At 43.3% G+C, this 26,975-nt stretch overlaps 1 protein-coding gene across 1 annotated transcript in view; it reads left to right on the top strand.

Annotated features, from left to right (window-relative positions):
* Window positions 1–2,999: 2,999 nt before the first annotated feature.
* NLRC3 (NLR family CARD domain containing 3) overlaps window positions 3,000–26,975 on the top strand; it is an 81,387-nt gene continuing 57,411 nt past the window's right edge. The window contains exons 1-5 of the mRNA XM_030212590.1: window positions 3,000–3,176; window positions 5,088–5,103; window positions 13,497–15,252; window positions 22,926–23,012; window positions 25,774–25,857. Of these exons, the coding sequence (XP_030068450.1) occupies window positions 3,000–3,176; window positions 5,088–5,103; window positions 13,497–15,252; window positions 22,926–23,012; window positions 25,774–25,857 (2,120 nt within the window). The remainder of the gene's footprint in view (window positions 3,177–5,087; window positions 5,104–13,496; window positions 15,253–22,925; window positions 23,013–25,773; window positions 25,858–26,975) is intronic.

Raw genomic sequence — 26,975 nt, 5'->3', positions numbered from 1 at the left:
GCTTGTGTAGAACTTCATTTATTATATCAATTTTTCACTCTCAAAGAGTTCAGTCAAATTGTCCATGTAACTCTCCAATAAGATTATATCTGAAACAAAGTTATTTACTACCGCCGTCAGGTCCCGAAGCGCCTTCCAGAGGCATTCAATGTAACCTCCAGGGAAGCCAAAAACTCCAAGGTGATTTCTCATGAGGTGTTTAGGAGTGGTTTTGCCGATTCGGGTTCTGCTGTAAACGTCCTCCGTTTCAGCATATGCCTCTAACTCACTCCTCCACTCCTTTGGACATGGTGGTTGAATAATTCGGGAGCGGTGGAGTTGTATTTCCAGGTCCAAGAGCGTCGACGTTCCTTCGCCGGTGCTAATCAAAGGACTCGCCAACCCTTTCATCTGTGGGTAGTTCGACGCGCAGCGGTCCCACACTTGCTGCTCAGGGGACAAAATGCCGGCCATCAGCAGCTGACCACCGGTTGCTCCTTTCCTCTCAGTTAAGGAAAATGCAATTGCAGAGAGGGAATTTACATAAAGAAGATAAAACTTCAGAGGGCAGCTGGGCTGCTGGGCAAACGAACTTCAGGTCACCATCTTACCTCTCTCCCAGTTTGGGACACTCTTTGTCTGGTTTCTCCTCAGAGGCCTGTCTGATATGGGTAACCCTTCAGCATAGCCCTCTGAGTCATGATACTGTTTATTTTTCATAATGAAAATATTCATGTACTTTGCTACAAAAATTATACTAAAGAATTTAGGGGTCCTTTTACTATGCTGTATTAGGAACTACTGCTTGCCTGATGCAGCTCAAAATGGTGTACCATGGGGCACGCTCAGGTATCCTGCCATAACTGCCAAATTGGCATGTGGTAATCCATGCACTAAAAAATATTTGTATTTTTTGGGAGGGGGTGCATCAGGGGGCAGAGAGTGGGCACTCCTACGTCAAACAACGCATCCATATTAGCCTGCGCTCACTCATTAATGCTGCATGAGCCATTACTGCCTACAAAATAAGTGATGCTAGGATCTCATGTGGACATAGGACAACCAATCCAAGCAGGACTCCAGAGGTGAATAGATAAAATAATCTTTATTGCCAAAGACCAGATACAATGGAATATTCACCTCTAGAGTCCTGCCTAAATTGGTTGTCCTATGTTCCTTCCCTACTCCTCCAGACAGTACTTTTCCTCGTAGGGAATCCTTCCTTGTCTTATCAGGCATTGACAAACCAAAAAAGCAGAAAACTATTGGCTGGCTTGAAAAATGTTTAGAGTTTATCATTAAAAAAAAAAATTTGTAATCTTCCATATAGCACTTTAGTCACCTGGAATTTCTTAAAGTGGGACTGATGATTTCCTCTAGTAGGTTGGTTTGAAGGTGAAGGAAAAGGTACAGATTTGCAAATTATTTCTTCTGGTTATTGCTTTGTTTTCTTCTCCTCCAGAAACATGGAAAAGGGATAAATTGGCAAATGACTGTTCAGCCTCTCGGGACTAGACAGAGACGGAAGGAGATTCACAGCATGGCAGAGGGATATTCCACTCAGGTTTGGTGCTGTGGATTGGAAGGAACCCTGAAGAAACTTTAATGCTAGTGATGGAAGGTGAGTGCGGTGGTTCAATGGATGGCACAAGGTATAAATGCTCTACTGCATTCCTTACAGATATGCCGATGAGGCCACCTTGATGCAGACCTGCCAAGATACTCAACTCCAGGAGGTAGATGGTTTGCCCAGTCCTGATTTTGAACTTGCATCTAAAAGCAATGTGGCATATGTAATCCCTGATTTCACCTATTGAAATCAATGTTGCAGGTCCCATAATACATCAGAATGAGGTTGTCAGAAATCCAAGACTGATCTAAAACCTTCCTCCTGCAACTGGGTAATTTGGCAGTTTTACTAATGGCTTGTTCTATTTTATGAGCAGCCACAACCCTTGAAACTATAAAGTGCAAACTTGTAGACCCTCTAGGGACTGGGAAATATCTACTGTATCTGAATGTAACTCGCCTTGAGCTCCCAATGAAAAGGCGTGAGCTATGAAAGAATAAAAAAGATAGAAAAGAAAAGAAAGAGTTTAAACTTGTTGACTTAAGTTCACTTCTGTGATTTTAGACAACTTCTGTTTGCATCTAATTCCTATCTCAAGGCATTCTGGCATCAACAAGTGGCAATGAAAAAATTGTCAAATTTGGTTCTGTATATTCTTAGCTTTCCTTTGATTTTTGGGAAAGGTATCGGAGTTGTCTTGTTAGTCCTCTTGTACACATAGAATTAAATTTGAATGTGGAAATTGTGAGTGATGCATTCTTACTGGACTAACTCTGCATATCTGTACTTTCTTTACAATGAGGAGGGTATCTTAGGTCTTGAAAGCTAGTCGCAGATGTCCTGTGTTAGGACAGTAAGAAGGGATACTTTCAGGGCTTTTTTTTGATGGGGTACTTGGGGGTACTGAGTACCAGCACCTTTTCTATTGTCTGCTAAACTTGATCCATGGTCCCCAAGTTTTAATGAAAGAGCTCAGTCTCTACATACCAATTCTGCCTTGTCATAGATTCTGTGACTGGTTGCAGGGGGCCTGGCTATTGTGAGGTGGGTCCCTCAGTGATCACCCCACCCCTGAAGGGTGGCCTGGCATTTGAGTACTGGCACCTTTTTCGCTAGAAAAAACACACTGGATACTTTACAACGTGTTTGATTGGTCTTTATTTTTGTTAATTTTTTATAATGCTTACTAAGTTCCTAGGAATTATAGCTGTGATTAGAAAGCAATTTTGATGAGTCTTTCAAAATCTCAGATCTCACAGGATTCACTTACTTTCTCTCTCTTGAGTTTTCTCATGCACTGTTTTTCTTTCTGCTTTTTTTCTCACTCTTTTTTGCTCTTTTCTCCCATCTTTTAATTCCCCCTCCTTTGGCAGGTGTGTGGATCAATCGATACCGAAAGCAGTTGGTGAGGTCTGTGTCTCCACAGTTTCTGGAGGAGATTGTTTGCTATATGCAGAAGTTGGATCTGTTAAGTCCTGAAGAAACCATTCGCATACAGGAAATGACCTCACTGCCAGAGCAAGTGAAAGCTGCTATTGATGTCCTGGCTAGCAAAGGCAACTATGCTTCTCAGTCCCTACAGACTTTCATTGAGACCACCAATTCCCAGCTGTATCTGCACATGACAGTCTATGGTAAGTAATTTCCTACACTATGCTTACATAGATTTTGTGCACAAGGTAGCTAGTCTATCACCTGATGTTTTGATAGTTAAAGGATGGAATTAATTATATGGCTATCCCTGCAGCCTTAGAACCTATCCTATCCATCACCTAAATTTCAGTCAAAGGATCTATTCATTCAACTTTAGTAACTCAACACTCATAGGACCCGTCCATTCCTCCCTTTACTATGTCAGCATATGTAGGACCATATGTAGGCTGTCTTGTAAGCAATTTTTCCTCTCTCCCCTGCCCTCACCTCCCCTCCATGTCCAGCGATTATCCTCTTCCCTGCCCTCCCATCCGTGTGCCGTGATTCTCTCCTCTCCTCCCCTCCCATCGATTCTCCTCTGCTCTGCCCTGCCCTCCCCTCTCTGCCCTCGATGTCCCGTAATTCTGTTCTTTGTACCTGAACGTTCTCTGGCTGGTTTGCTTTGTTCCGTTCCATTCGTAACATCCCCTGATGTCAGCTTGCCTCCATTGTGTCATAGGACTCATCCACTCCACCCTTTACTATGTCAGTACACATAGCACCAATTCATTCCACTGTTCATTGTGTCAGCACTCATTGGACCCGTCCATTCCAGTTATAACAGTCTTTGCAGTCATAGGCTACATCAAATCTGTCTCCTCCTGCCTTTGCGGTGATGAAGTCTGGTAAATGCAGTACTTTGTATGAATTCACATTCAGTGGACTTCCGCTGTGGTGCATGAATGTACCAGGCCCATTCTTCCCATTTGTGAATATCACATCCAACCCAGCTGAAAATCTATTTCTGTTTTAGGTGGACTCCAATCAGCATCGAAGGCCTTGAAACTTAATAAATTATTTTTAAACGCCAAGAAGGCAGTTATTTGAAGCCAATTCTATAAAGGAAAGTAGGCACTTACTTTTCTTTATAGAGTATTAACGCGAGTGGCCAAAAACGCTCGAACACTTACACCAGCCATAGAGCCGATGTAAATGCTTACACGTAGATTGCAAAAGACTGTGCATTGATGGTAAGATTTTATAATCTAAATGTGTAATGTGTTCTGCCCAAACTCCACCCATGTAAATGCCCCCCATCACATCTAGGCGCATACTTACAGAAAACTGCTTAGCTGGAGAATACCCAAATCTATGTGTATGGGTTCACATATGCATGTAAATGACCCGAAGACCAGCATTTGCGTTCAGGCTTAGAGAAGGCTTTCAGAGCGATTTACAATTACAATATATATTAAAAGAAAAGGAAGAGGGACCAGGGCTCTGGATAGGGAGTAAGACAAAATGTCTGCAAAGCAGACCTCCTCGCTGTATCACATTCATTCTTACCACCTAAATTTAGATGGCTCCTTGTAGAATTACCGCCATAATGTTCAACCATTCTCCACCTTACTAACCCCCAACCTCCCTTTTCTGGACCTGACCTTATTTACCATCATTTCCTGTATGTTTGCACCTGTACTCCCTGCTCCCATCCCATCCTCAAGCCACCACCCACCCCTCAGGTCAAATGTTTTCTTACATACTCATCCATCTATACGTCTCCTTTTTTTTAACTTAACATTTTATACAGAGCAGGAGTGTATAGCATAGCAGGGCAAATGCGTACATATATTTTAGATGTGACCACTTACATCTGCCATAGAGTTGCTGTTAATGCTTGTGCCTAGGTAGCTAAAAAAAAAAAAAAATCCATATGTACATTTCAGCATTGTATAATTTACATATGTAACTGTCCTGCTTATTTTCAAACGAGAAGGCCAGCCATCTTCCTACACAAATCGGGAGATGGCTGGCCTTCTGTTAAAGCCAGCCAAATCGGTATAATCGAAAGCCAATTTTGGCCGGTTTCAACTGCTTTCCATCACAGGGCCGGCCAAAGTTCAAGGGGGCATGTCGGCAGGGTACCGAAGGCAGAACGTTGGCGTGGTTAACAGATGGCCGGCTTCGGCTGATAATGGAAAAAAGAAAGCTGGCCCTGACAAGCATTTGGCCAACTTTACTTGGTCCCTTTATGTTCACGACCAAGCTTTAAAAAGGTGCCCCAACTGACCAGATGACCACTGGAGGGAATGGGGGATGACCTCCCATTACTCCCCCAGTGGTCACCAACCCCCTCCCACCCAAAAAAAAAAAACATTTTTTTGCCAGCCTCTATGCCAGCCTCAAATGTCATACCCAGCTCCATGACAGCAGTATGCAGGTCCCTGAAGCAGTTTTAATGGGTGCAGTGCACTTCAGGCAGGTAGACCCAGGCCCATCCCCCCTTCCTGTTACACTTGTGGTGGTAAATGGGAGCCCTTCAACCCCCCCCCTCCCAAAACCCACTGTACCCCCCTTCATCCCTAAGGGCTATGGTAGTGGTGTACAGTTGTGGGTAGTGGGTTTTGGGGGACTCAGCACACAAGGTAAGGGAGCTATGTACCTGGGATCATTTTGTGAAGTCCACTGCAGTGCTCCCTAGGGTGCCCGGTTGGTGTCCTGGCATGTGAGGGGGACCAGTGCACTACAAATGCTGGCTTCTCCCACGACCAAATGCCTTGGATTTGGCCGGATTTGAGATGGCCGCCATTAGTTTCCATTATCGGCGAAAACCTATGGTGGCCATCTCTAATGCCGGCGATCTCTAAGAGATTTGGCCGGCCGCGACCGTATTATCGAAACGAAAGATGGCCGGCCATCTTGTTTCGATAATACAGTTGGGTAAGCCGCTTGACGGGGCCGGTGTTAGAAATGGCCGCCCTTATAGATGTCCGGCACCATTCGATTATGGCCCTCTGTGTGTCCTGCCCCTGCTTGACCCAGACTCCATCCATGTGTACACCCAACATCAAATGATGCGCCATTGTGTTTGGATGCCATTTTATAGAGGAACGTGTAGCTGGAACATTGGCATTCACGTGTGTATATGTATGCATATGTGTGTATATGCATCGATTCTAGTCGTTTATGCATGTTTTTAGTGCCTAATGTAGCTGATCCTATTTGGGCTTAGTAAGAGGACATCTATGTGAAATGTCAAAAAGGCATCTATTTTATACAGGTATAAATAAATAAGACAAGGGTCTACATCAAAAAGAGATGTGAGAGGCATCAACACTGGTGGTCAACACCAGTCAAGTTACTGCCTCAATCTGTAACTCTGATAGCGTTAATTGTGAGCAAAGTACAATGGGTTAAAATAATACAGTAGTCCAGTGGTTCTCAAACCTGGTCCTGGAGGCACCCTAGCAAGACAGGTTTTCACAATATCCACCATGAATATTCAAGAAAGAAATTTGCATGCAATTTCCCCCACTGTATGCAAATCTCTCTCATGAATATTCACTGTGGATGTCCTGAAAACCTGACTGGCTGGGGTGCCTCCAGGATGACTTCCCTATGAGGAAAGGCTGAAATGGCTTGGGCTCTTCAGCTTGGAGAAAAGATGGCTGAGGGGAGATATGATAGAGGTATATAAAATACTGAGTGGAGTGGTACAGGTAGACGTGAATCGCTTGTTTACTCTTTCCAAAAATACTAGGACTGGGGGCACGCAATGAAGCTACAAAGTAGAAAATTTTAAATGAATCAGAGAAAATATTTCTTCACTCAATGTGTAATTAAACTTTGAAATTCGTTGCCAGAGATTGTGGTAAAAGCAGTTAGCTTAGTGGGGTTTAAAAAAAGGTTTAGATAGCTTCCTAAAAGAAAAGTCCGTAAGCCATTATTAAAATGAACTTGGGAAAATCCATTGCTTATTTCTGGGATATGCAGCATAAAATGTACTGTTTTGGGATCTTGCCAGGTACTTGTGATCTGGGTTGGCCACTGTTGGAAACAGGATGCTGGGCTTGATGGACCTTCAGTCTGTCCCAGTTTGGCAACACTTATGTACGTACATAGGTTTGGGAACCACTGTTTCTTTTTTTTATACTATAATCCAACTAAATACATTCAAGCTTCTATTACAAATAAGTTACTGTCTTGCCATTTGCATCTAAAAGAACACTTCTCTCCAGAAGCCAGTGCTCATTTTCTGAGCACCATGTGGCTTCTCTTTGAAATTTCTAGTAAAGTATGCATGTAAACTCCACCTGCATAGTTTTCAGCTCTGCAGCCTGCTTGAAATTTGCCCGATCTTCATAATAAGCCATGATGAATCTATGCCTTTGTTGTTTGTAGGTCCACAGGCAACAAAAAGACAAAATCCTAAGCAAAAGTGAATGAAGTTCCATGGATTTTGATGCCCACAAGTTTAGCAACTCTTGTATCTGCTGTGACATAGCATCCTAGCTCTCAAAAGCTTGGCTGTCACTGTCAATAATAATAATCAATAGCTTCCACCCAGGATGTTCTGCTGCTGTTGAAAGTGTTACTTCTTTGATGGATCATTTTTCTGCATGGTGCAATAGTTCATTTATTACTTTCAGTATCACTTACTATTGTTAGTTATAATTGGTCAGGCCACTTCCTGCTCAGGCGATATCCTTTCTATGCTGCTAAACTAGAGGCTTTTGTAAGATCAAAGTTGCACTCAATGCAGGATGTGAGTACAGTCACAAGGTATTACAGCCAATGAATACCCACAATATAACTATGCCGTCTCATGGGAGTTGCCTCAAATCTCTTGTCAGACTGACTGAAACTCTGGTCCTATTCTGCTTCAAGTTTTGATTGCCGTGGGTGGTGGGAAAGAGAGAGTTAATAGTCTGTTGACATAGCCACTCATCCACTACCCTTTCCATGAAAGAGTACTTTCTTAAATTCCTCCTAAGCCTATCTCCTCTTAACTTCATCATATGCCCCCTCATTGCAGAGTTTTCCTTCATTTGAAAAAGGTTTACCTCCTGTACATTAACGCTACTGAGGTATTTAAACGTCTCTATCATACTCCTCTCTCCTGCTTTTCTTCCAGCATATACATGTTGAGGTTCCTAAGCCTGTCTCTATATGTTTTATGACCAAAACCACTTACCAATTTTGTAGCCACCCTCTGGACCGATTCCATCCTGTTTATATCTTTCTGTAGGTACGGTCTCCAGAATTGCATATAGTACTCTAAATGGGGCCTCATCAGAGACTTATACAAGGGCACTAGCACCTCTTTTTTCCTGTTGGTCATTCCTCTTCTTATGCAGCCAAGCATCCTTCTGGCTTTGACCATTGCCCTTTCTTTTTGGCCACTTTAAGGTCATCAGACACAATCACTCCCAAGTCCCGCTCTTCTTTTGTACACAGAAGCACTTCACCCCCTATATTTTATTGCTCCCCTGGATTCTTGTAACTCAAGTACATGACCTTGCATTTCTTAGCATTAAATCTTAGTTGTCAATTATCAGACCAAGCTTCGCTAGATCCTTCCTCATGCCATTCACATCCTTCAGGGTGTCCACCCTATTACAGAGTTTGGTATTATCTGCAAAGAGACAAACCTTACCAGACAGCCCTTCCGCAATATCACTCACAAAGATGTCAAAATTACCAGACAGCCCTTCCGCAATATCACTTACAAAGATGTCAAAATTACCAGACAGCCCTTCCGCAATATCACTCACAAAGATGTCAAAATTACCAGACAGCCCTTCCGCAATATCACTTACAAAGATGTCAAAATTACCAGACAGCCCTTCCGCAATATCACTCACAAAGATGTCAAAATTACCAGACAGCCCTTCCGCAATATCACTTACAAAGATGTTAAAAAGAGCAAGGCCAAGGACAGACCCCCGCGGTACAACACTGATAACATCCCCTTCCTCAGAACAAGCTCCATTTAACACTACCCTCTGTCTCCTTCAATTTAACCAGTTTTTAACCCAGTCACTTTAGGTCCCATACCAAGGGCACTCAGTTTATTTATCATTCGCCTGTGCAGAACTGCGTCAAAGGCTTTGCTAAAATCCAAGTACACCATATCTAGCGCACCTCCCAAGTCCAACTGTTTGGTCACCCAGTCAAAGAAATCAATCAGGTTTGTGCAGAGGGACCACATCCACCCTTCTCCAGTCCTCTGGGACCACTCCAGACTCTAAGGAAGCTTTGAGATATCAAACAGCGGAGCCTCTAGAACGTCTCTGAGGAGGATTTGTACTAAGGCGCGCTCACGTTTTTGGCGCTTGCTAAAATTGGGCGTGCGCTAAACGTTAGAGACACCCATAGGAATGCATTGGTGTCTGTAACGTTTAGCACACACCCAATTTTAGTGCATGCTAAAAACGTGAGCATGCCTTAGTAAAAGGGGGTCTAAGTTCCTTGAGCACCCTCGGATGTATCCCATCAGACCCCATCGCGTTGTCTACTTTTAGTTTAGCTACCCCCGGCCTTTCATCCGTGAACATAGAACAGAAATAACTGTCAAGCAGTTCAGCTTTATCCTTATCAGCTTCTACATATTCCTTCCCCTCAGCTTTGAGCCTCACAATGCTATTATGGCACTTCCTCCTGTCATTTATATATCTGAAAAATGTCTTGTCGCCCAATTTAACCATATCAGCTATGTTTTCTTCCATTTGTCTCTTCGTATTCCTGACAGCTTTTCCAGCTTCTCTTAGCTTTTCCAGATATTTCTGCCTGTCCTCCTCTTTCTGAGTCATCTTGTAATGTATGAAGGCTAACCTTCTTTCCTTTACCTTTTCAGCTACTATGTTCGAGAACCAGAGAGGCCTTCTTTTCCTCTTACTTATATGTAAGTTTTGTAACATAAAAGGTTTGTAGCCTTTAAAATAGCTCCTTTCAGTTTCGCCCACTGCTGTTCTACTTTCCTCAGCTGCTCCTATCCAACTAACTCTTTCCTGAGAAATTCCCCGATCTCGGCAAAGTTAGTTCTCTTGAAATCTAGGACCTTCGATCTTGAATAAGCCCTCTCCTCCTTTGTCTTAAAATTGAACCACACCTAGATGCCAAATGATCTCCCACTATAACATCAGCACGGCAGGTGTCAGCAAAACGCTGATTGCCGCTGGCTGAATATCAGGCCCATTTTGGCTATATTAGCAGAATTTGGGTCAGTGGGATGGATTAAGATGCACAGTTGAAGATTGTGCCATACAAGCAGTGGTGTGCTGGAGCCGGCTCGCACCGGCTCTGCAAAGTCGGTTGTTAATTTGTGAACAATTTTGCGAGCTGGTTGTTCAGCTCAGCTGTCAGCAGAGACAGGACAAAGTTTTTTTCCCCCCTGGCTGGAGGCACGCATCGCATGCCCGCACACACCAGCTGTCACCTGATATTGATGGTAGGCTGCCCCTGCCTCCTTGTGCTGGTTCCAGTGGCGTACCGAGGGCGGGGTGGGGGCGGACCGCCCAGGTGCAAACCAATATCTTCTGCAGTCCTCTTGCAGTCTTGTTCTCTCTCCGCCTCGCCAATGCGCCCTTCCTACTTGCGGCTCCTCCCAGCGGCTCCTCTCGCTCTCTCTCCGCCTCTCCGGTGGAGTCCCGTCCGTCTGCTACGTCACGACGCCTTCCTCCCCCTGCGGCACCCTGCGCGCCAGTGAGTGCGCCCTTCGCTTGTGTAATGGTTTTTGCAGCAGGTGTTTGGCTCCTCTGGCTCTGTCCGCGACCGCACGTAGCGCCTTGCCGCCTTCCCGCCTTTCCTTCTGCTTCCTGCACTGCTAGTGCACAGACAGTCCTCCACACGATCACATCCCTGCTGGCCACCAACTATCGTCGTCCAGTCCTCCTCGTCGGCAGAAGAAGGATCACTTAAGTTCCAGCCAGCCAGGTAAAGGCCCCGCGGCGCAATCTAATATTTATTTATTTAAATTGACAAAAAAAAAACATAAAACGTGAAAAGGAAGGATGGGGGGGGGGCAAGATAGCTTAATAATAATAACAAAGAACACTACTCTGGATGGGAGAGAAAGGGCAATGGCAAAATGGGCATGAATGCCTGGGTTCGTCTTAACTGTTGTTGTAATCTACCATGGGAAGCCTGGTGTTATAAAGTTGATGGAATATTGAAATTAAATGGAAGTAGAATTAAACTCTCCTTTCATTGAGGCACACATGGAATCAGATCTTCATCTGTTTTGTAGAAGTTTACCTTTTTACACAAATGGATTATTCTGTTTTGAACATGTTTCAGGGGGAAGTGGTTATATTAGTCAAAATAAATATTTTGTTTCATGCAGATTTCTTTTGTTTATACATAAATGGGCTATATAAGCCCCTAATGCAGCCCATATTGGTTTTTTTTATATTTTGTTCTTGTGATAAATTATACTGTGCCAAAACTAAAAACTCTTATCTCTGTCTGGTCGGTAATAAAAGGAGCTCATTGTGAGCAGGGCAGGCTATGCCCGCAGAGAGAGCCTGTTGTTAATACTTTACCAGCTATCTCTTTCCCTAGGAATAGCCAGCTCTGCAATTTGTGGGGGAGGGGGGGGCGCAGAGGTGGATGGGGGGCACAGAGGTGGATGGGGGAGAGAGCCTGTTGTTAAAAATTTACCAGCACACCACTGCATACAAGACTCTATAATTAAGAAGCACAGATAGATTCATGCATGTAGATACAGAATCTCCTGTTGATGTTGAAGGGGAACACATGTATAACAAGGAACCTCTGATCTGTGCTTCCCCTTTGTGGTCAACATAAGACATTATGATAAATGCCAACTTTACCCACAAAAATACCTTTTAAAATTCCCCCCATAGTAGATGAAACAACAATTGGCCCATTCAGTATGGCTAATTAGAAAAGTCCCTACTGGTAAGGATATATTCCAGCTACCAGCCATTCAAGCTTAATCATCTGTATGATACTGCACTGTATCCATGTTAAAACTGGTTGTTATCTATCATCTTGAGTATGAGTATATAGATTTCCATATTTAATCCATTATCTGCTCTTCTTTGTTCTAACAGTACCAATCTTTAAAATAGTATACATAAATAGCTAGCAAAACTAGTCTGCTTGTTACCCACACATCCAATTATGTAGACTCCTGTGGCTTTTCTGAAAGGTACCCTGCCACCAACCATTTGCCAGCATCAACCTAATTGGTTCGGGGATATTATGGCCTGCTGGTTTCAACTTGGCTGTGACGTCACTAGGAAGTGACTGATCTCAAGTGGTGTATATTCAGGTACATGAGGTATTTTTCTGTCCCTGGAGAGTTCAGAATCTGAGATCAGTTGTGTATACCTTTTTCTGACTGGACATGCAGTTTTTCCTCAAGTTAGTTACCCTTTTCATTTCTTTCAATTCCTGCTACCCTATTTTATCGGTTCATATGTTCCATCTTTGCTTGGCCCCTTTGCTGTCTATTAATATGTATAGGTTTATTTGAAAACGAACTACTCTATTAATAATAAAATAATTTTTAAAAACACCTCCTTCATAAGCCATATTTTATTTTGAATTGATAGTTTCTTTTTCATTTTGCTTTCTTTTTTTTGTTCCCCCTTCTTTCTTCCAGCTGGGATTGTGTCACGAGAAGCCTTCATTCACAGTTATCCAGAACTTTTTCCTCATGTTAATTGACCCTGCCTCCTACTTTTCCTAGTCTGATCATTCCAGCAACAGTCTTCAGGCTGTTAGCCACGCACGAGGTTTCCTCATGGAAGCTTGTATCATGAGGAAATTGAACCAGGAATCCTCCACATGGAAAAGACCTTTTTTCCTTTTCTTTAACATGTTTCTGTATTTTTTTTCTTCCCAGTTGTGTATCATTTGTCCAGACATTGCAAGATAGTCCTTTTGGAAAGGAGCCATAGACTGTTCTTCCTTCGGAACCTATAAATATTTCTCTTTGGATGAGGGCTGGGAATTACTTCTGGAATCTGGGATTTTTGCGTCCACAGTACTTGCTGTACCTACTAGGCCAAGGAGCAGGAATCTGGTCTGGGAATCAAACCTAGATCTTCAAGCAAAATTGTTGCTTTTGAGACAACCCTTAGGTCATTATTCCCTTATACATTTGTGCTCCAAAGAGTTGTAGAGAGTATTGTTTGGCCAAAAAAATCAATTGAAAACAGACTTTGGAAATGAAAACTTTTGCTATCAGAAAGGTAATGAAAGACACTGTAAGAAACACAATTGAAACAACTGGCAAAATACCTGATTAAGGTAGTACAGCATAATGGAATTCTCCAACAAAATGCAATGTTCAAACTGGCCCAGGAATTCTGTTATTATGGTTTCAATCTTGTTAAATAGGCTACTTTAAAAAAAAACCTTAATTGTTAATGTTTTATTTGCTGCAGTATTTTAGAAAACTTATTAGGTCAGCTAATTTTCTGATGTTAATTTTATCCAGTTTATATTCTGTTTTAGGCTATGGTTCATTTCTCATCTCACTGTTTTGGTTCTCTCTCCACAGACCCTATGGTGCAAAAGCATTTGGAAATTTTACAAATGCGGTTTGGAGTAGGCATGGAACTTGGCCCCATATCAGGGAGACCAGCCCTGGAAAGGCTGACTAACCTCATCCTGGTGGAAGGACTAACGGACATCCAGCAGAAAGAGCATGACTTCATGCAGATAGAGACCACCAAGGGCATGAGAAATACCTCCAAAAGGATTCCTTTGGAGAGGCTGTTCCTTCCACTGTCCAAAGTTAGCATTCCTCCTAAAATATCTGTCACTGTGGGAGCCGCTGGGACTGGCAAAACCACTTTGGTGAAACTCTTTGTCTATAAATGGGTAAAAGGAGAGATTGATCAAGACATTCTGTTTGTGCTTCCTCTCACATTCCGAGAGCTAAACATTTATGAGAAGCTGTCTGCAGAAAGGCTTATAAAGACAGTGTTCCCTCATATCACAGAACCTAGCTATATCTCTGGTGGGACGGCCAGGACTCTGTTAATTCTGGATGGACTGGATGAATTCAGAACTTCTTTAGATTTCTCCAATGCAATGGGATGCACAGACCCAAAAAAGGAGATACAAGTGGATAATTTGATTACCAATATCATCCGTGGAAACTTGCTACCAGAGGCATCCATTTGGATCACCTCAAGGCCCACGGCAGCCGGGCAAATTCCTGGAGGTCTGGTTGACCGGATGACTGAAATTAGAGGTTTTAGTGATGGGGAGATGAAGGACTTTTTGGATCAAATGTTCTTTGATAACAGAGACATATCGGGCCAGGTCTTTAGTCACATCAAGGCCAACAAAACCCTGCATATAATGTGTACTATCCCTGCCTTCTGTCGAATTACTGGATCCTCACTAGGCTACCTCCTCAAGAATAACATTGATAAATCCCCAGAAATTCCCAGGACTTTGTCAGAAATCTATTCCTACTATTTAAAGATGTCGCTGAGCTTTAGTGACTGGCAGGAGAAAGAGAAGGAAACTCCACGGATAGAGCAAGCTGTAAGTAACAGCAAGAAAATGATTGGTAACCTTGGCAGACTGGCATTTTATGGCTTGATGAAGAAGAAGTATGCATTTTATGAACAGGATATGAAAGCATATGGAGTAGATCTGACATCACTACATGGCAGCCTGTGCAACAGAATATTACTAAAAGAAGACACACATTTTACCACCATCTACTATTTTACCCACCTAACTCTTCAAGAGTTTCTGGCAGCAACTTACTATCACACTGCTGCTAAACGGGCTATATTTGATCTTTTTACAGAGAGTGGAATGTCCTGGCCCAAGTTAGGTTTTCTTAATCACTTTAAGAATGCAGTACAGAGGTCTCTGCTGTCAGAGGAGGGGCAATTGGATATCTTTGTGCGTTTTCTTTGTGGCCTCCTCTCCCCACAAGTGAACAAATTACTGTGTGGTTGGCTCCTGATAAAGGATGAGCACAGTGGTTACCGGAGTCATGTGATCAATTTCCTGCAGAGCTGCCTGAACACAGACTACTCCATCACCTCAAGAACTGTGAATATCATGCACTGCCTACATGAGCTTCAGCACACAGAAATTGCCAGGTTTGTAGAGGATGCCATGAAAAGTGAGAGTTTGGCTGGAAAATTGACACCTGTTAACTGTTCTGCCCTTGCCTATCTGCTGCAAGTATCGGAGGTCTGTATGGAGGAGACCAACTTATCTAACTGCCTTACTTACAACATTTTCAAGAGTCTGCTCTCCCAGCTTCTCTACTGCAACAACCTCAGGTACTTTTCATTATCATTATCATTTATGCTCTGTGCATTCAGGTAAAACCAGATATTCAGTGGAGAATAAAGGAGTGCCCAGCTCCAGTATTCAAGGCCTGCAAATAGGTTTTATAACCAAAATATGACACAGGTTGGTTTTTAGGCCAATGTACAGATAAACCCAAGTTCCTGCCAAGAGCTAAAATTAACACACAGGTCTGAGTGGATGTTTACTAACCAACCCAAAAAAGCCAGTTAGAATAAGAGGATTTCATTTCTTCCTCTCTCAACACAAGAAACAAGGGGCCCGATGGCCTGATTATGACTGATCTGTTGTTCCATCCCAAACACACAGTAGCAATGGTAGATATTTGATGATCCCACTCTAGCACCCCCTTTACATGCTGGAAACAAGATCAACGTGCCTCCATATCCTAACTCAAAACCTTCCCATCCCTAAGAACAAAGGGCTTCTATGCCCCAATTTCCCCTTTCTCCCAGTGACAGGTCCTCCCCTTCCTACCTCTTCTGAAGATCCTCAGAGTAATGATTATTGCAGATGTCCAGGTCTTGCAACATCTGAATAAGTGGAATTGACGTTTTAGCCATTGTGCTGTGGCTTTCTTCAGGATATGCTTTGAGATCTGCAGTTAAACCTTATACAGTAGGTTCTCAAATCTGATTGGCTGGGGTTTAAGGTGAGTGGTTTCCTTAGGAAGGTAGGAAATTTCATTGGCCACAAATTTGAATTTTGGTGGGAAAGTCCATTGGTCCCAAATTTGAATTCTGGTGAGAAAGTCTGTTGGTCACAATTTTAAAATTCTGGTGGGAAATGAGGCTGGAAAGTCATTGGAACACGTACAGTATACCTCTGGAGGAGAGGGAGGAATTTCTGTAGGTCCCATTCTGAAACTTGGGGAGGGGGGAAGAAGACATATGTCCTTGGCATCAGTCTTATTTGTGCTAAATTTGTTTGTTTTGGCTGCGTCTCTGCTCGGTGACTTAGCGTCCTCAAACTTGCACTTTGTCAGCACTCAAAGTTGCTTTGTCGTTCAACAGAGGACTCATCTATCGACCCCTGAAGAAGGCTTTTCCGCTGAAACACAGACCGTGTAGGGTCTTAATAAACGTTTTTTGGAGCTCTTACTTCTGTGTTTGGGCTGGTCACTTGGACTTGGCTTTCTTCCACCCTGAGTTTGCTTTGCTTGCGTTATTGTGGAAGGAGTGGACCCCCTCCTTTTCTCCTTTGTTTCCATTGAATTTAGTACAAACAGGACTGGCGCCCTTCCCTGGCCAAAGTTTCAGAATATGACCTACAGAAATTCCTCCCCTCCACCAGAGTCGGATCTGTTCTGACAAATTTCTAACCTCATTTCCCATCAGTATTTTAAAATTGTGACCAATGAACTTTCCTGTCAAAATCTCTTACCTTCCTGAGGAAACCATCCACTTCAAACCCTAGCCAATCAGGTTTGAGAACCCATTATATAAAGAAACTGCAGAACTCCCAGCACATCCTGAAGAAAGCCACCGCACGATGGCTGAAACATCATTCCATTTAGACATAGCAAGACCTGGACAACCACAACAACCATGATGCCAGCCATGGAAGCCTAAGAGAACATGGCCAAAGTAAGATTGGTGGAGGAGAACACAGGAAGGGGCATAATCGAACGAAAACGTCTATCTCCATGGGCGTTTATCTCCAAGAACGGGTCTGTGAAGGGGCGGACCGAACCGTATTTTGGGAAAAAATAGATGTCCATGTTTTATTCGACAATTTGTGAGCTGGGCGTTTTGTTTTTCAGCGATAATGGAAAATGAAAGCACCCAGCTCAAAAACGAATAAATCCAAGGCATTTGTTCGTGGGAGGGGCCAGGAGTCGTAGTGCACTGGTCCCCCTCACATGCCAGGACACCAACCGGGCACCCTAGGGGGCACTTTTACAAAAAATAAAAAGGTAAAAGAGCTCCCAGGTGCATAGCACCCTTCCCTTGTGTGTTGAGCCCCCCAAATCCCCCTCAAAACCCACCACCCACAAGTCTACACCATTACTATAGCCCTAAGGGGTGAAGGGGGGCACCTACATGTGGGTACAGTGGGTTTGGGGGGCGGTATGGAGGACTCCCATTTACCAGCACAAGTGTAACAGGTGGGGGGTGATGGGCCTGGGTCTACCTGCTTGACGTCCACTGCACCCCCTAGTAACTGCTACAGTGACCTGCATACTGCTGCCAGGGAGGTGGGTATGACATTTGAGGGTGAACATAAAAAGTTGTGAAACGGCATATGTTTGTGGTGGGAGGGGGTTTGTGACCACTGGGGGAGTCAGGGGAGGTCATCCCCGACTCCCTCCAGTGGTCATCTGGTCATTTAGGGCACTTTTTGGGGCCCTATTCGTGGAAAAACAGGGTCCAGGAAAAGTGCCCTAAATTCTCGCTAAAAACGCATATTTTTTTTCCATTATTGGCGAAAGGCGCCTATCTCTGATCGGCAGATAACCACACCCCAGTTCCGCCTTCACCACAGCCTTTGACACGCCCCCATCAACTTTGTCCGCATCCGCGATGGAGTGCAGTTGAAAACATCCAAATTCGGCTTTCGATTATACCGCTTTATTCGTTTTTGTGAGATAAATGTCTATCTCCCGATTTGGGTCGCAATACAGGCGTTTTTCTTTTTCAATTATAAACTGGAAAGTTTCCTCCTGCTCCACTGCTGCTGACTTTAGCCATTTAGCCATTGTACTATATCTGTTGGCCTCTTGCACTATTTTTATTAGTACAGCTACTGTCTGAAGTTTTGGTGGAAACTGTGAGCCCTCCAAAACTCACCAGAAACCCACTGTACCCACATATAGATGCTCCCTTCTCCCATAAGGGCTATTGAAGTGGTATACAGTTGGGGGTAGTGGGTTTGGTGTAGGTTTTGGTGGGATCAGCAGACAAGATAAGGGAGCAGCAGTGAGATGTGTACCTGGGAGCATTTATTTGAAGTCCACTGTAGTGCCCCCTAGGGTACCCCATTGCTCTCCTCGGATGTCTTTGTAGTCAGTCTACTAAGAGTACTGGCTCCTCCTACACCCCAGTAGCTTGATTTTGTGCGTTTTTCACTTGGACATTTTTTTTAAATGGACCAAAAAGATAAATGTATAGAGAATAAAAACATCTAGCAAATAGCCATTAAAAAAAAACAGGATAGACATTTTTCTGTTTTGAAAATGGCTATATTCCCCACTTGAATTTTGGACGTTTTTAGCAAAACATCCAAAGTTGGACAGACAACATATAAAAAATGCTCCTCCATGTCAACTACATCAACTACAGATTAAACAGCATGGGAAATATCAAACCTTGTTGCACCCCTCAGAACCAATTTAAAATGGAAAAACAAAATCCTACATATTGCAGTACAGATAACAGTAGCCCATGATGGACTGTGTCAAATGCAGCTGTAATTGGTTATCCAAGGAACCTTTCAACTATATCAGCATTATTTCATATTTATTAATGTTGATCTTCCACTTCCACAAAGTGCCATATTCGTTCAAATATATAGAATATCATCTCAGAGTGTTGCAGAGAGAGAGAGAGAGAGAGAGGGGGAGGGAGGGAGTAAGTATATGAAATGAAGTATAGGGAAATGTTTGTCTGTCCTAATTAGATTGTAAGCTCTGTCGAGCGGGGACTGTCTCTTCATGTTCAAGTGTACAGCGCTGCTTACGTCTAGTAGCGCTATAGAAATGATAAGTAGTAGTAGTAAGGGGGCTGAGGAAAAAGGGAGAACTGGTGTCAGAAGGATTAAAAAAACTGGATGAGGATGAGAAGTAGGGGTAAGGAGGAAAGCGCCAAGGAGGAAAGCGCCAATGAGTAAAGGAGAGGAGGAAAAATCCATAGTCTGCTATTGAGATAGGCATGGGGAAAGGCACCTCTGTCCCCCATGGATTGGTAGCATGGAATGTTGCTAGTATTTGGGTGTCTGCCAAGTACTTGTGACCTGGATTGGCCACTGTTGGAAACAGGATACTGGGTTAGATGGACCATTGGTCTAACCCAGTATGGCTATTCTTATGTTCTTATGAGAAATGACTATTAATGGGTGGAGGGAAAGAGGTGGATATAAATGACCCATGGTTGAGAGATGGAGAGAAAAGGATGAGGCTAGATAGAGAGGTAAAGACCCAGGAATAGTGGGAATGGAGGGCAAAATCTGGAAATAGGAGAGAGATGTTCCTGTGCTTGGGGGTGGGGGAGCCGAATCCAGGAGTAAGGGAATGAAGAATATAAAAGAAAAAGGAAGAACAGGGAACAAAGACCATGGAGGAAGAGGAAGAATAAGAGATGAGGAGGAAGAAAGAAAAAAGTAGGAGAAGAAAGGTTAAAATACCTACTCTGATGGAAAAAGAAAAAAAGAACACAAACAGAAAACAAGTGTTTCGATTAGGGGTTCTAAACCCAGTCCTCGGGACACACCTATCCAATTAGGTTTTCAGGATACATATAATGAATATGCATGGATAGATTTATCTCATGCATATTCATGAAAAGCAGAGTCAAGACCAGAGAATAAGAAACATACACACTGAACCAGAAAATCAACCCAGAGGCACTAAAGGTTGAAATATTTAGAGAATATTAACAATTTGTAAGTGTAAAATATCCTGGGACCCAGTTCAAAGTCTCTGGAACATGTCTTGCACACATAATTTCCATGTTGAGAATAACAGGATTTGGTTGACTGATTAGATTAATTTTGGTGCATAATAATTTCTCTAGTATATGGAACATAACTGCCATCCTTGAAGCATTTCTAATGGGAGTGATTTTTGTAAGATTTTTGTATTACTTCAAAATATGCCTGGTACTGGATTTTGAGAATTTGGAATCAGGTTCAGCTCATGCTGTTCTCAGCAGAGCTCAAGGCAAATTACATTCAAATACAATAGATTTTCCTCTGTCCCTCGTGGTGGGCCTGCAATCTAAGGGCCTCTTTTATCAAACTGAGCTAGTGGTTCCCGTGCAGCATTGTCGACGGAGCCCATTCAAAATGAACACGCTTTGTTGGCATTACCGCACCGGGAGCCGCTACTGCGGCTTGATAAAAGAAGCCCTAAGTTTGTAAGTGAGACAATGGAGACATAAGTGGTTATTCAAGGTCTTGAGAGCAGCAGTTGGATTTGAACCCTGGCTCCCAGCCTACTGCTGTAACCATTAGTTATAACTAATAACCGACCCTTTACTGCTAACGTAGATGTTACCCCACCTCCCACCCAAAGGATTTTAACTTGCCCCACCAAGCACCAGCTCCACTCTAGCTTCTCTAAACAGCTGTGTCACTGTCCGCCTGTGAGCATTTGCCCTGATTCATCATTTCCAAAACATAAAATTCTGCAAATGTTACATGTAGTACAGACCCACCTCCAACTCCTTCCTTACCCTTTGTTCTCCAATCACAGAGAAGACACATAGGTGCATGTGGTGTGGCAAGCATTAGAATACCCTTAATTAAAAATCACTCTTCCACTCCCCCCTTATGACAAAAAGTCTGTTCAATAAACAGTTGATTAAAAAAAAAATCACGCTTTCAGTTTAAAGCATGCACACACAAATTTTCATGTAATGCCTTTGCTAAGTAGGCTCTGATACCTTCCCAGTTTTTGTGGAATAACTTTTAAGATTCTGATAACTGAGCTGTTCAACTTACAGCTCTATCTGCCTGATAGCATTCTTGAGGGGAGATATAGAGGGGCATAATCGACCAGAAACGCCTATCTCCATGGGCGTTAATCTCCGAGAACGGGTCCGTGAAGGGGCGGAGTGAACCGTATTTTGTAAAAAAAATAGACGCCCATGCTTTATTCGCCAAGGTGTGAGCTGGGCGTTTTTGCTTTTCACCGATAATGGAAAATGAAATCGCCCAGCTCAAAAACGAATAAATGCAAGGCATTTGTTCGTGGGAGGGGCCAGGATTCATAGTGCACTGGTCCCCCTCACATGCCAGGACACCAACCGGGCACCCTAGGGGGCACTTTTACAAAAACAAAAAAAAAGGTAAAAGAGCTCCCAGGTGCATAGCACCCTTCCCTTGGGTGTTGAGCCCCCCAAATCCCCCTCAAAACCCACTGCCCACAAGTCTACACCAGTACTATAGCCCTAAGCGGTGAAGGGGGGCACCTACATGTGGGTACAGGGGGTTTGGGGGGTTGGACGACTAGTAGCATTAAGCAGCACAATTGTAACAGGTAGGGGGGGGATGGGCCTGGGTCCACCTGCCTGACGTCCACTGCACCCCCTAACAACTGTTCCAGGGACCTGCATACTGCTGCTTGGGAGGAGGGTATGACATTTGAGGGTGAAAGTAAAAAGTTGTGAAACATCATTTGTTGTGGTGGGAGGGGGTTAGTGACCACTGGGGGAGTCAGGGGAGGTCATCCCCGACTCCCTCTGGGGGTCATCTGGTCATTTAGGGCACTTTTTGGGGCCTTATTCGTCAAAAAACAGGGTCCAGGAAAAGTGCCCTAAATTCTAGCTACAAACGCATCCATTATCGGCGAAGGGCGCCCATCTCTGTTCGGGTGATAACCACGCCCCAGTTTCGCCTTCACCACGCCTCCGACACTCCCCCGTCAACTTTGTCCGCATCCGCGACGGAGTGCAGTTGAAAGCGTCCAAAGTTCGGCTTTCGATTATGCCGCTTTATTTGTTTTTGTGAGAAGAACGCCCATCTCCCGATTTAGGTCGGAACTTGGGCGTTATTCTCATTCGATTATAAGCTGGATAGGGTAATGCTCTTTTTTTCTTAGTCAAATTTATTAGAAATTCTTGTACTCAGATGGATAGGCTAGAATGTTCTAGACATGCTGTTTTTTTTTTTTAATCAAGTACTCTTTTTGTGGAACTCCCCCCAGTGTTCAGAATGGAGGCATTTTTGTTCTCTTTAAGGCTGGCTTTTTTGACCAGAAGTTTGGAGGCTTGGCAGCTGGGCTGAGCTAAGCTAATGGCAGATTATACACTACTGTATTATTTGTCATTTTGTTTGTTCTTTTGCATTAAGAAGTTTTGTTTTGTGAGTTATGTTATCGCTATTGTCTTATTTTGAAACATTGGGTACACTGCTTTGATGCATAAATTGAAAGCGAATGTGAAGTGATTGTGTGGAAAACATGAGTTTAATTTTAGTTTAATTTAAAGGTAATAAATAGAGATAAAACAGAACACAAAAATAAAATAAAATGATATAATCCATTTTTGATTAGCTCTTGAAGACAATATCTTCTTCAGATCAGAAAGAAGACGATCAGAAGGTGTTGCGTTTGAAAACTAATCACAAAAATGGATTGTTAGTCCAATAAAATAGGTATCATTTTCTTTTCTTTTTGTGTTGTTTTATATCTATTTATTACTTTTAAACTTGTGTTTCCCACACAATCACTTCACATTCTCTTTCATATGGACCATGTCACCCTCAGTCAAATCCCTGGCTCCCCGAGTAACCCATACGCACTGCAGAGCACACAACTTTCTTGTGTCTCCATATTTATTTACAGCTTTAGACCTGTAAATAAATAAAAATCGGATAGAAAAAGGGGGTGGGCTTTCTCTTTCCATATCTTGCTTGTGCTGTTATTGGTGTTGCAGCTTAATGCTTCATCCCGTCTTCTAACGTTCTGATTTCTCTCCATTGTTGCTAGGCTGGACAACAACCAGTTCAAAGGCAATGTGATGGAGTTACTGGGCAGTGTCCTGAGTGCCAAGGACTGCCAGATCCAGAAGATCAGGTAATAACTGTGGAACACAGGGGCATGCGGAGGAGTAGCCTAGTGGTTAGTGCAGTGGACTTTGATCCTGGGGAACTGAGTTCGATTCCCACTGCAGCTCCTTGTGACTGTGGGCAAGTCACTTAACCCTCCATTGCCCCTGGTACAAAATAAGTACCTGAATATATATAAACTGCTTTGAATGTAGTTGCAAAAACCTCAGAAAGGCGGTATATCAAGTCCCATTTCCCTTTCCCTTTCCCCTTTCCATGCTGACATTTCTGAGTGTGCTCCTGCTGCAGCACAAAATGGATCCCACTGCGGGCATCCTTCCATCTAACATGTTGATCAGTTGAGTTGGATGTACCCTGAACTCCAAGAGGCCTACAGGGGTTAGGATGTTAGAAAAATAGGACTAGAGAAATACCACACATGCATATGCTTCAAAGCTCATAACTGAGCCCTCGGTGTATCAGATACCACATTCTAGGGGAGATGGAAGTTTAGGGGCCCTTTTCCTAAACTGGCAGTAAAAAGTGGCCTGTGCTTGTTTGGATGCGTGAAATTAGCACGCACTGGGCCATTTTCTTTTTACTGTGGTGGGTAAAAAAGGACTTTTTTAATGGGGTGGTAAATGGCTGTACACTAATATTAAAAGTAGTGCATGGCTATTTACTGCCTGAACCCCTACTGCCAACTATTTACTTGGCAGTAAGGGCTGATGCACTACTCTTATGGTAATCAGGCAGCATGCGCCAGTGTGGCCGCGCTGCCAATTACCGCCAGGAGTGCCCCCTGTGGTAGAAAATAGAAAATTATTTTCTACTGTGGGAAACAGTGTATGCTAACTTCGGAATTATGGCGGGTTCCCCGCACTATCCTGACAATAGTATCAACTTAGCGCACAACCCATGTATTAGCCCTACCGCAGCTTAGTAAAAGGGCCCCTTAATGAATTAAGAACCTTTCTCTCATGCACTCATCCCTTCGAAGAGCTCTTCTTATTGGTGGGAGATGTGACTATGTCCCCAGTGCCCAGAGCATTCGTACAGTCATATTGACAGGTAGTTAAAAAAAAAAAAAGAAGGCATTTCTTACTAAATGTAAAGATCAAAGGTAAAAACAAATTATACTCACTGGGGTTCAAAACATAAACTATGCTTTACTGGGAAGTTAGTTAAAAGAAAACAGCAATGGCAGTTGGACCCATTTCTACAGATCATGTCCCAGTGTTTTCTAGGCACAACAAAAACCACAGAAGTGGAAAGAACACCGATATCCCACAAGGAGTCACACAACGAGAACAAAGCATGGGAACGGAGTCAACTCTTCAAAACAAACCAGAGACGCTGGATAAGGATCGTAAACTTTTAATGGATAATGACTCAACAAGGTACCATGTTTCGGCACACAGGGTGCCTTCTTCAGGAGTCTGGATATATGCATCAAAAGATTGAGTCCTCAATTTGCGAACTGTGAAAAAAAGTGGTCCTTAGAAAGACCTTTGGGGGTTGTACTGAATTCTGCTCAATCTTTTGACGCGTATATCCAGACTCCTGAAGAAGGCACCCTGTGTGCCAAAACACGGTACCTTGTTGAGTCATTATCCATTAAAAGTTTACGATCCTTATCCAGCGTCTCTGGTGTGTTTTGAAGAGCCTGACTCCGTTCTCACTCTTTGTTCTCGTTTTCCAATGTTTTCTAGATCATTTGCTTTATTCTTGGTCCTGGCAGCTAGTAGGAATGTGCACACAGCAAATATTTTTGGGCTGTTTTTAATTTTGTCCTTTTCCCCTGACTTGGGTGTGTTTTCTAAGTTCATTTTAAAAAATGTGTATTAATTGCAACTTTGTAATATGCATTAAAAACTTTTTAACATGAGCTAATCAATTTAACATACAGCTATTTTAATATATGTTAACCTGTAAACAATTTAGCATGCACTAAGGGCCACGCTGCGGTAGAGTTACCGCGACATTGTCTTGCACCAATCCGGCACTACAGCTGGCCCACCGTGAGAGCCAGCGGAAGTGCTGCCCCAGTGTGCGCCATTTCTGGCACAACCAGAAATATTTTTTTATTTTTACTGCCGGGTTAGCGCAGGAGGTGGTAAGGGCTCTCAGGAAATGGCCGTGTGGCAAGTTTATACTTACCGCACAGCCATTTCCTTTAAAAAACCCTCTCCACTGCGGTAAAAGAGGCCTCATCGTGCGACAAATCCATGCACTGATGCTATCACAGGGTCCCTTTTACCGCAGCTCTGGTCTTCAACCAAAAGCAAGAAATTATTTCTTGTGCTTGATGACACTACAAAACAATTCTAGAACCCTTATGCTGCAGAAGAAACATTTATTTATCTACAACAGAAATGGGAAGCCGATAACCAGTTTACATTTCACCATCAATCTCCTGTTTTTTTTCTAGAGACCAGAATGAGATGCTGCCTGACCTAGAATGAATCTGTAGTATGGGGTTTAAAAATCAGTCTTGACTTAATTAATTCAATTTGTTTTTATGTGTGATATATGTGTGTGCTGCCTTTTATTCCCCCGCCCTCAACCCAGTAAATACCAGAAAGAAATTATGCATCTGTTATTTGTGTATTGTTGATTTTATATATCTCTTTAAAAATAAATAAAAATCTGGACTTTTTATCTTACCTGAAAAAAAAAAATAAAGAAAGTTATTATTTATTTTACATGGAGAGTGGATAGTGGGGTGTGGGTCTGGCGAGGTATGAGATATAGAAAGTAATTCTTTCTCCTTTCTCTTTCTTGGACAGCTTGGCAGAGAACCAGATAGGTAACCAAGGTGCCAAAGCATTGGCAAGGTCACTGATGGTAAACAGAAGCCTGGCTCTGCTAGAGTAAGTTTATGCTCTTAGTAATCATTACAGTGAAAAGGGTCATGAGAACTCTGGGTTCACTAGCATATCAGTTTCCTTAAGCTCACCCCCAGATATTCTAGGATTTGTGATCCCGCTTTTTCTATTGAAATGTAAACAAGAAGTTTGACCTAGAACTTAAAGCGTCTGCTTTCTGGGACATGTGCATGCCCATGGTCCATGGATATTCATGCAGTTGAAAAAATTCACATCTATCAGAGATTAAAAAGCCTATGGTACCCAGAATGCTTAGTGTATATGTTACAGTTTAGTCTGAGTGCACTCAATCAGGCCAAAGCTTGAACACACAACACACACACACACGGCTCTAGAAAAAGGAGGACGATTAAGCCAGTCTGGGTTTTACTTCCATTGCTTTCAATGGAAGCAAAACCCGGACTGGATCAATGTGTCCTCCTTTTTCTGCAGCCATATGGTAACCCTACCCATGGCATACCCTCAGGTTTGATCCCCCACACACCAGTGGCACGCTTTCAGCTTGCTAGGCCCACCTCCATGGCACAATCTCAGCTTTCTGTGCCCCCAAATCCCCATTGCACACCCACCTTGCTCTGCTCCCCCATTCCCCATTGCACACTTACCTTGCTCTGCTCCCCCAATCCCCATTGCACACTCACCTTTGCTCTGTTCCCCCAATCCCCATTGCACACTCACCTTGCTCTTCTCCCCAATCCCCATTGTACACTCACCTCTGTTCCCCCAATCCCCATTGCACACTCACCTTGCTCTGCTCCCCCAATCCCCATTGCACACTCACCTTTGCTCTGTTCCCCCAATCCCCATTGCACACTCACCTTGCTCTTCTCCCCAATCCCCATTGTACACTCACCTCTGTTCCCCCAATCCCCATTGCATACTCACCTTGCTCTTCTCCCCAAATCCCCATTGTACACTCACCTTTGCTCTGTTCCCCCAATCCCCATTGCACACTCACCTTGCTCTTCTCCCCAATCCCCATTGCACACTCACCTTTGCTCTGTTCCCTAAATCCCCATTGTACACTCACCTTTGCTCTGTTCCCTCAATCCCCATTGCATACTCACCTTGCTCTTCTCCCCAATCCCCATTGCACACTCACC

Source organism: Microcaecilia unicolor, chromosome 8 (assembly GCF_901765095.1).
Source record: "Microcaecilia unicolor chromosome 8, aMicUni1.1, whole genome shotgun sequence".
Lineage (NCBI taxonomy): Eukaryota > Metazoa > Chordata > Amphibia > Gymnophiona > Siphonopidae > Microcaecilia > Microcaecilia unicolor.
This window is presented reverse-complemented; position numbering and strand designations above follow the sequence as displayed.